The sequence below is a fragment of the Struthio camelus genome, chromosome 3, assembly GCF_040807025.1.
Source record: "Struthio camelus isolate bStrCam1 chromosome 3, bStrCam1.hap1, whole genome shotgun sequence".
NCBI classification, from domain to species: domain Eukaryota; kingdom Metazoa; phylum Chordata; class Aves; order Struthioniformes; family Struthionidae; genus Struthio; species Struthio camelus.
This window is the reverse complement of record NC_090944.1, coordinates 126,527,519-126,540,868: the sequence shown is the minus strand read 5'-3', so window position 1 is coordinate 126,540,868 and position 13,350 is coordinate 126,527,519. Positions and strand designations below refer to the sequence as shown.

Sequence of the window (13,350 nt, the reverse complement as noted above, 5' to 3'; positions counted from 1 at the left end):
TCTGACGTCCCAATTTGAGCTGGGATTGCTATTCCTTCTCGTACCAGATAGAATTTGTACCTCATAAATGATTCTCTGCACAAGGTCAAACTCCCCCTCCAAAGACGAATCCAGAAGCAGCGCGAGGGGATTGAATTTCACCCTCATTCCATGCGCAATTCTCTCGGAGCCAGTCTTACGCAAGTTCGTCCTCTTCCCCTGCGAAAAAGTAGCACAAGTTACAGGAATTTTTCGCGGGGAAAACAAGAATATGAAGCTGTTGATTTAAGGATAACAACCGAAATGACCAATTAAAGCAGATTTATATTAAATTTAAACTATTCATACTATTTTCTACCACTTCCCCCCACCAGTATGAATACAGCAGGTTAGGAACACTAGGAAAGATCCTTGCCTACGTCTTAGGCAAAGGTCACTGCTCAAATACAGGTATCATCTTGATCAAACCCATCAAAAATCATGAAATCCCTAGAGACCTGAAACCTGAATGCAAATGTTTATATTCAGATTATTTTAGCGTCAATTTTTACAGCTATCACACAAACCAAGAAACTTAAGACTCCGTGAAGTACTCTTTTTTTTTTTTTTTTTTTTTTTTTTAAAATAAGCGTAAGATGTTAAGTTCCTCACGTTTTGCGGAGTTCAGCAGAGTTATTAACAGGAATAAAAACTGTTATGGAAAACGGTCTCCGTAAGAATGCAGAAGCAAGTACAGAATAACTGAAGCTGTTTCACAGCAATAAAGGAACTAGAGAAACACTTTGTTTCCAGTTTTCTATTCTGGAATATGCATACATTAAACCAGCGCTCTCCCCAGCTGCCGGTGCAGCAGGCATAAACACTATTCATAAGGCTATGCAAATTTCTGACAGATGTCCAAGCAAGGATGAATAGAAATGACTCATGTTTTGCAAGAGCAAACATGTGAAGATAAACTATACAAGAAGAGATTCCCAGAAAATACTCTTTCACCTGTTGATTTACACATAATACCACAAGCACAGGCTTTTTAAAGCAGCCGCCTGTTAGCACGACCCAAGTATTTGAACGTGAATCAGGAAGCTGAGTTTCTTCTCATCACCAAATTACTACAAAACCATCCAGAACCGAGTTCTTACAATTTAGGAAATCCTCGCACTCAAGTTTTCCTTGTAAAAGGGATCAAGGACAAAACCTTAAGAGCACAAAGGAAAACACGCAAAGATTAGTCCATGCAGAAATTACAAGGGTAAAAAGCAGGCCAGAGCATTCAACTCCTCTGCCTGCCCTCCAGTGACAGGGGAAATCACATTTTTGTACATCACCTCATTAAAATCCTATTCGTGATCAGTTTTAACGGAACTCTTCAAGGACCTGAAAAACGTCTAACTGTGAGATAACACCACACCATGTCAACACACACACCCTTCCAAAATAAACACCAAGACGGTCAAGCGGTGCCTACCCTTGGCCCAAAGAGGCTCCATTTTGATGCAACTTGAGAACTGACTGACGTCAAATTAAAGTCCCAAAGAAAAATTTAGAAAATACTTCAGTAAAGGACTTCAGTAAAGGAAGCGTGAGCGGTTGGTGTCTACAAATGAGTTGGAGTGGAGACTAAAAAAGGCTCTGTCCCTCCGTATTTTTCAAACAATGCACTTCCAAATAAACAAGTATGACCAGGCATTGAGATAATTATTTGCCAACAATAGTGGCAAATACTCCTGAAATTTGCATCTGTGCCTCAAAAAAACAGTTTTATTTACTCTTATGAGGGAATTAAATTTGGATGAAGTAGGCAGATTTCTATAAGGAGTGCATTTTACAATCCAGAAGAGTTTTAGTATTTGCGTGCCAAACTCCATTTGAAACTTTCCATTACTGCCATTCATTTTAGAAACAACGGAGACTTTTCATTACTGTCACTCATTTCGGAGATAACAGTACCAAATAAATAGAACGGATACCTATAGAGAGACTTCTATCCTATTCGTGCAACTCCTCTCCCCCCATCCTATGCATCTTCCACGATGCATAGGATCTACTTGCAGAACTTGAAGTGATTATTCACAGGGTGCTCAAGTTGCAGGCTAATACTTACAGGAGGCAGGGAGAACTGCCCAGTGACTTCAGGAGGTCGCAGATTGAACGAGTCCTCTCCCAAACTTTCTGGTTCCCCTGATGGATATGGAGGCGGTGGGTATGGTGGATACTCCTCCATGTATACTTCCAAAGGCAGCGAAGCCTCTAGGTTTGGTTCTTCCATTTTGGGTTGCGTGAGTTCATCACTGTCTGACGTTCCTTCGGGTACAGTGTCCAAAGCTGCTGAGGGCAGAACTTCGCTCTGATCTGCTGGTGTGTTTTCTGCTTCCTCAGCTATGGCTGGCTCTGGCATGGAAGAAGCTGTTTCTTTTTCTGATTCTGCACTTAGGTAAGGATTTGGGATTTCTGTCGGGCTTTCAGGACTGGTGGCTGATGTGGTCTGCTTGGATGGATGTGACGGAGCTGAGATAGTCTCCATGGCAGCCAGAGTGGTCCTCTGATACAACAGCTTCTGGATATTAGGCCCGTTAGGTCCTTCTGGCTCAGTAATGGAGCTTCGTTTCTTCAGCGGTCTAGGTGCATTGGACAGCTTTTTCCGTAGCGCTTCCAAATCAGCATCACTCTGATTGCGGTACGGATTGGACAAGAAAGGCAACAATTTGGTTGGGCTAAGGGGACGGGGAATTCGCTCAGTTTCCTGATTCTCATGAGCAGCGGCTGTTGCTTCCGTTTCAGGCTCCGGACTGCCTGGCTTGCCTTGGAGGTTTGAGTAGACATTCTCCGTCTGCGGCAGCTGAGTCTGTGCACCAGCACCTGCCATCACAGGCTTGCCATACACTAGGGAGCGGTTCGGAGAAGGGGTGGGGAAAAAACAATTGTGAATATTTGATCAACCCTCACAAGAATGTGCAACCTGATTCACTTATCTAGGGCAAGGAGGCAGAATACTAGAATTGACTGAACAGAATTAAACTGGTAAACAGGTTTAACGTTACTACTTAGCTATTTTGCAAACACAAGACAGATATTCTGCACTTTTTGCTAGAACACCAACACACAATTTGCAAGAACCACCTAAGATTCTTACAGCTCCTCTATCCCGCTTATTTAAGCGAGAGCTACTTTGCATCCACAGATCAGGTGGAACACACAACTATCCTGAGATTTTATGAAGAGGGAACAGTGGTAGAGCACCACAGGCTTACTGCTTGGGAAGTGCGGTCCTCTGGTCTGCGCCCTCGTCAAAGCACTTTGCACTGCCTGCTGGAAGTTCTTCCCAGGAGTCTGCTGTTGCGTATACATGCTATAAATTGAACTTGCAGCCACAGTTTGAGGCTTTCGGAACGGAGGAAGCGAGGTCTCTTTGGACGGCTGAGGGGTAAAAGGCCTCACGGCTGCTGCTGGGGGACTCTCCTGTTTGGACGAGGCAAGAATTTGGTCCTGGCTAGAGGAAGGACCTGCTGGGGGGACAGAGATTCTTTGCTGTATCTGCTGGGAAGCGTGGGAGGGCTGCTGCGCCACTGGTTTTTGTTTGTTCCCCATAGTTACGATAGCCAAAGGCAGCTTCTGTGGGTTTCCATCCAGCTTAGTATCCGAAGGCGGCAGATGATTAGCTTGACCAAAGTAAGGCAAGTTTATCTGTTTTGGTTTAGTGGGGACGGGTGGTGGCACTTTTGTTACATTTTTATTGGCCGTCTGAAAGACAAAGAAATAGTTAAATCAAGATTAAACTGCAAAATAGGTTTTAGAGATTTGCTGAGAAGGATCAGAGGCCCGCAAAGATGACACAGTAACTAGCAGTTGTACTATTTCTGTAATGCTGTTTACAATCTCATTTAGTAAACATGAAAAGACTTCTTGAAACATTTTATCATAGTTATTTATAGTACCCCAAACTTTGAACCTGTTCCCCCTTAATTCCTTCTGTAACAGCTGTGTTGAAAACAAATGATAGGTGTGCACAGTAATTCTCTAAAGATAGCTGAGATTGGAGTCTGTAGGTCTCTCCAGTTTTTCTGTTACTTTGCCTCTCCAGCCAGTCAAATTATGCCCTTGCGCCAAGAGTTAGGTGGGAAGTCTAGCTGCAATCAAGCATCTGAAGGATACCACTGAATTAGACAGTAGAACAGGTGCCTAAATGATTTTAAAAACCCCACACAAATGCCTCTGTATACGTAAACATTGGAAAAACACACACACAAGTAACCCAGCCATTTGTATGTAATCAGTCAATATATACGTTTCCACCACAGCGAGTGGAGGGAAGGACTTTGAATGATCAGCTGACATTCAAAGCCTAAAAGACTTTTTTTCCTTAAAAGTATTCTCTTAAAAGACCACCTACGTACTTTTCAAAGAGCTTCTCAACAGCAGTATTTGTAAAGCTGTTCAGTAATCCCTGTCACATGGGAGGCAGGAACACTAAAGTTTGGAGTTGAGCAGCAGCGCACGTTTCTTGCATACCTGTGCTTCTCGCAAGAGATCCTCACTGCTCTGGTTCTTTCTCAGCGTGCCTAGCCCAGCAGACTGGTCCACAGAATCAAACATCGAAAATGGACGCACTTTCTTCTCTTTGTCTCGTAGAAAACTTTCTCCTTCAGCTGGTGTTAGAGAAAGGAAGATTAAAAAAAAAAAGACAACACAATTGCAGGAATAAGGGCCCTGCTCTGTGCAGTAATGGAGACAGCTTATATAGGGGATGTTTTTTGTAAGCATCCTATCCTTGCACTCAGGACCCAAAAGGGCATGCCGAATACCGGATCTTGCAAATTAAACAGCATGTTTGCTGGCATTAGTCTCCACCACCTCAAACAAGGCATTTTTGAGAAATCTCACCACCACCACGCCAAAGCCTATATGGCACTATTAGGTTCTTTGTGTGCTCAAACGAATTCTGTGCATTAGCACAACAGCTGTCATTAACTTGATTTTCCACGTTTTAAGATGAACCAAACGCATAAGAACTTACCTTGTCCTTCAATGGTCACAATCCCTTTTGCTAAAGTCAAGGCTGGTCCTTGACTAATGAGATTGTCCGCGTTTGAACTGCTCCAGTCTGGGGCAGATGGGGAAGCTTTTGAACTGGGGACCACAGAACCTAGGAAACAGCAAGTGGTACAGGTTAATCCAAAATCATGTTTTATTGACTTATTCATCCTGGGGTGGGGGGGGGGAGCTGTTTGTTTTTTTCCAAACATCGGGTCTAGGCAGTATACAAGTATCATATGCAGGTTAGCTGCTGTAAGCCCTATCACTTTAGGATTTGGGGCTTTGTTGTTTTCTTTTTTTAATAATGAGAATACAAAACGAAGCTTAGAAACAACTACTGAAGCGGCACACGCTACATGCGTCTGCATTTTTAGGCATTCAGGCAGGAAACCTCTCTAGAATAGCTTCTTTCTAGTTAGTATGGAACTTCTCTTGGCTGTTGTGGTCAGCAGAAGCAATAGCATGGTAAGAAGAGATCGGAAAGAGGTACCGTGTACTAAAAAAACAAAAACAAAACAAATGAACAAAAAACCCATGATGCATTAAAGCAGTGATAAATCCAGACCGTGATATGCAAAAGAGCAGAAAAATCATCTGTATGTGCCACATGCACATGGGCACTTAACTAAAGCTGATCTTTTCATTCAAGGAGTAGGTATCAAGTCTGCTTCAAAAACAACTGAGTCGATGCTTGCCACTTGTTATTAGTTTAAACATTTTACCAAATTCTCTCTACTAAATTATCTATTATAATATGCGATATCCAGTTCAAATACTAACGATGAGCAGCAGGACAAAAAATTTCTCCTGGACCAAATACCTCTCTAGGAAATCAGAGATTTGGCCAAAACGCTGTTAAGTAAGGAGCGGCGTTTTAGTTCATGAAAAGCACACCACCACACATTCCTATAACATTTGGATTTTATACGGATCTGAGCTAAAATTCCACTCTAGCAGTTTTAGTATCTACAGACCAGACAAAATGAAACAATTCACAAAATGAAACAATTCCCCCTTTCTCCATTAGGGTGAACGACACTTGCACTATTTTTGTGCAATGGCTACTTCATATATACCTGTCACTACTGTAGAGGGGGAAGGAAGACAAAAAAGAAACAGAATTATTCTACACGCTCAGCCTCTGTTTTTCCTTTGGGGAAGATGCAAGTTTCTCTTATCCCCCAGCGGAAAGGGGAGCCTTTTGCTTCGAAGAAAGCACGGAAGAGACCTTCTCATCTCTCCAGTTTCTCCAGACTTTTACTCTCACTGAGCCAAACCATATCTCATTGGAGAAAGGCAGAGAGAGAGGCCAGCAAACCTCCATTAATAGTCTAAGCAGGAGAAGCCTCATGTCAGGTGTAGGACCTAGGTCTCTCCATGGCCATAGGCCACCAACTTTACAGCAAGTTTATTGCTATTTCTGTGCTCCAGTCAGCTGCTCCCTCTGGATTATTCTCAGAATGCTGGTTAATTCTCTGCAGGCGTCATTTCCAAAATACACGCCCAAAAAAATTGGCTTTGTTAGCTTGTTAAGTCCTGCCACCAGGCTGTTACCAGATGCGTGCTAGAACAGCTAGCTTCTAAAAACTTGAACAGTGTTGTGTGATATTTAGGAGTATAAAGAAGTATCGCTAACTTACAGAAGAATCCTCCTATATTCCATTCCCTACAACAATTCAAATTACTTATTAAGAGGGTTATTTCATTTATAACACATTGAATCCTATAACCTCAGTGTTTAGAAGATATATTAACTGCAAGAACTGTCAGATCCTAAAACTGACATCTCAAATAGTATTTTTGCTAAAAAGAAAATTCAGTGTTGGCAGATTAGAAGAAAACATCACATTTCTGGAGAAGGATTACTACTTGCAAGCTATTACCTGCAGGAACTTTAGCTTGTGAACTGCTCCCAGCTCTCATGTTGGGCAGAGTTTGCGTTTTTAGTGGACCATCAGGTACCTGCAGAGCTTGTGTCCCATCTGAAAATGCTGGTTTCACCAGAAGTTCGGGTCTGGAAGCGATACGCGGCATAGTAGAGGACTGAATATAAGGACCTACTGCTGCCACTCGACTTGGAGCAGAAGTCACTGGCTGGGGTAAATTCCCATCTGAAGAAACCTTAAAAAATAAAACAAAAAAAAGAATGTCATGATGATCCATCCTTCCTTCCAAAGGGTTTGAACCAGAAGCCAGGAAGAATAAAACAACAACACAGAAGTGATATTCCAGTATTAAAAATGAAGCTTTTTAGGCTTTAATGGATAGTAACATGCTATAATAATAATAATAACGAAAAAAAATTTTTTTTTTTTTAATTCCAAGACAGCATAAAAAGAGTCCTTGGCCATAAAACTTGCCCATAAAGTCGATTAACACCAACGTACCATGAACAGTACTTTAGTAATACGAGACTTCCACCACATTTGATAAAGATGACAACCGTAGCATCTGAACAGCCTTCCCCACCAGCAAATCTGTACTTCAGACCACAGGGGCCACAAACGAAACAAGATTTTTGTTGTTGTTGCTATTAAATAGCCAGCACTTACTGGTACGTTCTCTTTCTGTTGCAGAGCTGCCTTTTTCTTCCACAGGCGCTCTCGCAGCTCATTAACACGCTTATCCATGACTGCCACCTCCGAGTTGCGCTTGTTTAAACACTCCCTCTGTTGCTGCAGCTTGGCATTCTGCTCCTGGTTCAGTTTGTTCCTCAACTGAATAAATTCACAACGGGGGGTGGGGGGAGGAGAAGGGAGGAAAAAAAACAACAACAAAAATCAAAACAAATCAACTTTCAGGACAGGGTACAGGAAACAGCAACAAAGAGAAAACTCTTCTTAAAAGGTCACGTCGTGCTTGCAAACTCAGATTCTTTTCTCCTTTTCTCCAGAGAAAAGGTCCGTTAATCTCCACATTTTGCTGCAGGAAAAGGTATATACGCTGAACGCTCCTTCCACCTTTTACCTTGAACACAACACAACTAACACCCCTTCCTCAACACTCGGACGACGACGCAGCTCCGTCGGGAACCTCCTTGCAGCGAGGCAAGCAGCGACCCAACCAACTTTTAGCCAGGAGAGTTTGGGTTCCCAAGCCAGCTTTGCCGTTACCTGCAGCTCCTTGTACAGGCGGTCGAGCTCGGCTACAGCCGACTGGTTGTCGTGGTAACCATCAATCCGGCCGTTCTTCAGCATCTCCAGTTGCCTGGTGAGTTCCTCTACCTTTGACACAGCCAGCACCAGCTCGCGCTGCTTTTGCTGGAACAAACTGTTCATCTGTTCGATCTCCTCCACTAGAGAGGACGAGAGAGAGCACAATAGCGGCGCTGAGCAGCAGCCCGGCGTGGGCTGCCTCCAAGGCAGCCGTTAAGGGGGCAGAGAGCAGCCCTACAGCCCTGCGGAGCAGCTCCGGCTCCAGGCTCTCGGTCCCTGCCAAACCGGCTCTTCCTTGAGGCGCTTGCAAAAACAAGTTCACCCTAGTACCTAGCAGGGTTATGCAGAGCCTGCCTACCTAGTAGCCTGCTGGAAGGGGGGAAGGGGGAAGAAGAATATTTTTGACTACTTGAAGTAAAAACAAGCAAAAATATATTTATCAGGCTGAATTTCATCTGTAAAAACCTAGATTTCGCCGAATGCTGAACTCCACGGGGGGCTACCCATTCAACCGCAAGGCATACTTATGGTATTAAAAACTCCAAATTTTGGTATTAAAAACACTGAACTCTACAGTCTAAGGAACCAGTATGAGTTCAGGCAAGTGCCTAGGCCAGACCTACCAGCGAGCATGCAGGGAGAGATATACATGCTCCAAGATCTAAACGCTTTTCCATATGTATTACTCTACCGTCCTTCCATTCTTTTAAATTGACATTCGCTTTGTGCAATACAACCCAAACAGATAATGCATTTTCCCCAGAGAAAGGTATTTTCGCTGTACCGTTTTCACTTTTTTTTTTTTTTTTATCCTAATAAAGTAGTATGTTTTCATTCGAGCACAACTGGAAATGACAAATTGTGTATGGTATGTAGAGAGGGAGGAGAAAGAGAGAAACAGAAAAAAAATCTGTTTTGATATGAAGCCTGAAACAAGTATTTAATATTGAATAATCAGCTGGCTGAACTACAAGCACCCAAATATTACCGTAGCAAGCTGCACACTAGTCTGATTTCTGTAATTACAAAGAAAACACACAGCCACTTCGGTCGTTAAGTTACCTCTTGCATAAGAGGCAATACGGATACCACGCTAATCGGCGCACACAGCTTTGTTATCAGCCAGGAAAAGAACAACAGTCTAAACATACGCAGAGCATTAACGCCGAGGATGGAAAAAGTTACTGCGGTAAACAAAGGTATTTAAGGAAGGAACATTTAAGTAAGGAAGCAACCTACACTGAAATAAAAAAGCAGATACATTAGGCTCAAAACACACAGTGGAAATACACTTTCGGGATAGTCTAACACAAAATAAGGAAATATATTTTCCTTCTAGGTCATTTAGGACTTCTTTTGGTAAATACAAGATGCAAAAATTAAGCTAAACACTTCTTGGAATTCTGTAAATACCTCCAGTGAGACATCTAAATCACCACCAGTTTGAGAGTTCCAAAAAGGATGCTGCAGGGAAAAAACGGGCTGCTTTCCCCCAGCAGGAACTCACCCAATTTCCCATTGCTGAGTCTTTTCTGCTCCACATGGCCTTTCAGCGCTCTGACTTTCTTAAGTTTAGCTTCCTGATTCTCAGCAATTTCTTTTAGCCGCTTAAGTTTTTCCTGCTCGGCAGCTTGCTGCTGCTGTCGCTGATCTTGCTGCTTCAGGAATTTCAGACGCTGTTCCTGCAATTAAGACAAGAAACGTTTTTTGTAAAGGGGGCTTATGGCAAGGTCCTGACAGGGGAAGTCTCAAATTTAAAAGCAGTCATAGTAGCTCCAACCAACAGTTGCTTTAGCCCAGTATCCTGACTTCCTAAAGCATCAACAGAAGTTTCTGCGAACAGGGGAAGCACAAACTGATACTATCCCAATAGAGCCCCCCAAGCACCACTATACTGCAGCGCAAGGACCCACTGGGAACAGAGGGGTACCCACGTCTAACGGACCTTAATAAATTTTCCTTCCATGAAATTGTTCAAAAGCTCGTGAAGCCTTAGAAAAACGTTACCATTTGTGTTCCATGTTCCAAAAACTCATTTGCCAGTTCCATTTAAGCACTGCTTAGTTCTTGAGCTGCAAGAGCTAGTAATTGTTTCCTCTTTGCCTTCTCCACGCTGCTCATACTTTATAGATCTCTATCATAGGCCGCATTTCATTTTCCTGCACGATTTATAGCCTATTTAGACATTCTCTACACACAAAATGTTCCACACACTCTTCTTCATTTTTGTCACTCTTCTAGTTTTGCTATATATCCTTGAGATGGGGGGAGAGGGGATCACTGCACGTCACAGTTCTGAGATACGACTATTTCTAGGTAATGCTCACTGCTATCACAACACAGAAGAATTCAAGAAATAGAAAACCTTCATAATCAAGATGAAAAGCTTAAGGCCCGTGACTGACCTGACTCTGTTTATACAGCAGACGTTGTCTTAGCGGAGAGGATCCGTTTGCCTCTCCAAGAGTATAAGAGTATGATGGTGCAGCATCAGTCCCTACACAGATCTCTATAGCTTAGATGTAAGAGGAACCACTAGATCATCTGCAGCAACTTCTTTAAGTCACTGGCCATTTTACACGACTTCCAGTTCTGGAGATGATAGCTTCTTCCAGTGGCGGAGAACTGCTAAGACTTTCCCAAGCGCTCAACCAAAGAATAACAGCCGAGACTACCACAGGTTAGTGGAGCTGAACATTTCCTCCAAAAACCAGTAGTCATATTTGGAAATGTGGACTCTTGTGAACTCAACTGAAAAGGGAGGGCAAAAAGCAAGCCTGTTTTCTGGAGAAAACCAAGCAGCATCCACAGCGTATGCACTAGTTTAGAGTCAACTGCATACTGGAGAATGTCAAAAATAGACATTACAGCCCATACTTAGAAAGTAAGTGTATATTTTCCCCTCAGAATCTATTTTTAATATTGCATCTGGTTTCCGAAGGCAGGAAAAAGGCAGCGGAAGCCCTCTCTTTGGAACGAACTGGCCTTCCTAGATACCCTTGCAGAGAGGCATCTTAAATGAAACAAATTCTCCTGCAATCGGCAATTCTTCTGCAAACCACAGGCGAAGGACATCCACCTGATGGGTGGCCACCCAGATTCAAATGGACAAACGTTTTTCCCCTCCCAATCTTGTACAATTCCCTTTACAGAAAGTATGTATAACATTCCCATTTCTGGTTTTACAGATAGTGACCAGAGCATTGTTGCTATTTATTAAGATTGATAGGTCTATAACCATCACTTGTGAGTGAACAGCCAGGAGTTAAAAAAGGTTGGATTCATCTTTGATATGAAACACTGACCTCACAGCTGAAACTGAGAAGAGGGCCATGTTCTGCCCAGGCAGAATAGGCAGAAACTTTGCTTCTAAACTTCAAGTGAATATTCTCATCACTTGCTCATTTCAAAGCTGACTAATTTCTCACATTTGTACTTCCATATTTTTCACATCAGTTTTTACTACAGAACAGAAATGAAGTTTTATGGGCTATTTTTAATAGGCCACAGTGGGCCACTGCACCACTTTGCAGCTGTCACAAAACCATTACCAAACCATGGTTTGAACCACTTCACTGCGATGTGCTTACTGAAAGCTAAGGCACCAAACCAGATGCTAAATAAAGGGGGCAAAAACCCTGCTGATCTTGAAAGGAGAGTGAGAGAAGCCTTCTGACAGAGGAAGAGCAGCAGGACAGGGGATGCAGAACAGCCTCCTTCCCCAATAAAGCACACTCTGAAGGGCCAGGGGCTCAGCCGTTCAGACAGCTGCGCACGCTGCAAGACGGGCTGGCGTTTAAAGGTTCTCTGCAGACAGCGACGTTTGCAGTGCTGTTTCCAAGAGCAGGATGCAGCAACAATGCCTAAGTCAAATGGGAAGTCCAAGCTACAAATTCCAGAGATGTGTTCAAAATCCCCCCTCCCCCCCCCAAATCGATTCAGGAGTAACCCATGTGCTATCATGTGCTTTTCTGCTACTGTTCGGCAAGCATTTCATAAATCATTCTCCTAGTTACTTCTATCACATACATGCCGTCTTTTCCAGATGGCTGTCCCAGAAAACCAGACGCACTGAACTCTATCAGGAAAAAGCAGGATATCATTACAGAACAGTATTACATCCAGAGACAAAAGCACTGCTCAGTGATGAAACCGGTGAATGGTTGGTCACCATACAGAACACAAACGGGGTCGGCACAGCCATCAGGAATGAATTACAACATTAACGCTAGGTGCTCTACCCTTTCAGTAAGCTTATCACGCTGGTCACTTATCACTGGCATTATTTTAATGTTTTGCTATTGGATATTTATATAGGCTGACTTTCAAATTTTAAGAGGGAGCCAAAGAAACGAAGGATTGCATTCATAAGGGGAAAAAACTAGTCCCCAGCCCTCCCTCTTCCTCACGTAACTCTTCCGACCTTTGTTCCCGGCAATAAACAATCTCTTTCCATACCCACCTTGTTAGCCAGCATTTGCTGTTGAGCCTCAATTTGTTGCTGCTGGCGTGATGCCATTTCCTGAAGTTCAGCCAGTGTCATATCCATTCTCGGAGCACTGACCTGCCAATGAAAATCCAAAGCTTGCTGATTCTAGAATTACTGATTTGGCAAGTGTGCAAGTCAATAGAGCTACTGTAGGAAAGTATAACTAAAGTCTTATAAAAATATATATACCCATACACACACACACACACACGTGTATGCATGCATACATACACACCATAACTGAGCACCTAATAAAATAATTGTAAAGACGTGGCATATTTTTAAGTTAAAAGTATAAATACCCGTAAGGTCGTGCACACGCTTGCCCCAATCCAGCAACACACATTAGCACACATCTCCAAATACATTAACGTTTCTAGTGAAATCCCAGCAGCGCTTTTTAAAGGGGCTTTTCAGAGCCCTTTATAATTAAGCTCAGCATGAATCAGCTTTGACTGATTAAGCTCAGCACATCGCAGGCTGGACCTTTGTCTGTAGGTGTATCGTTGCAATTCAAAGCATTTCAACGTAAGTTGAAGAAAATGGAAAGTTTAAATATAATGAAAAATCAAAGGCAGCACTGTCACTATATTAGTTATCTTACGTCCATAGTTTCTTCTTGGGCCAGAAGATACAACGATAACGGATTCGATTCTGACACATTAATTGGTCTCAACTCGAAATCTGGAAGTAGGG

General features: G+C 42.9%; 1 protein-coding gene across 7 annotated transcripts in view; it reads right to left on the bottom strand.

Annotated features, from left to right (window-relative positions):
* Window positions 1-13,350, bottom strand: part of TP53BP2 (tumor protein p53 binding protein 2) — a 65,869-nt gene that overhangs the window by 7,714 nt on the left and 44,805 nt on the right. For all 7 annotated transcript variants that reach the window (XM_068940197.1, XM_068940201.1, XM_068940199.1 and 4 more), the window contains 10 exons: window positions 12,628-12,729; window positions 9,673-9,847; window positions 8,124-8,305; window positions 7,563-7,727; window positions 6,894-7,131; window positions 4,991-5,119; window positions 4,486-4,622; window positions 3,228-3,717; window positions 2,081-2,859; window positions 61-198 (listed from right to left, as the gene is read on the bottom strand). In XM_068940197.1, the coding sequence (XP_068796298.1) occupies window positions 61-198; window positions 2,081-2,859; window positions 3,228-3,717; window positions 4,486-4,622; window positions 4,991-5,119; window positions 6,894-7,131; window positions 7,563-7,727; window positions 8,124-8,305; window positions 9,673-9,847; window positions 12,628-12,729 (2,535 nt within the window). The remainder of the gene's footprint in view (window positions 1-60; window positions 199-2,080; window positions 2,860-3,227; window positions 3,718-4,485; window positions 4,623-4,990; window positions 5,120-6,893; window positions 7,132-7,562; window positions 7,728-8,123; window positions 8,306-9,672; window positions 9,848-12,627; window positions 12,730-13,350) is intronic.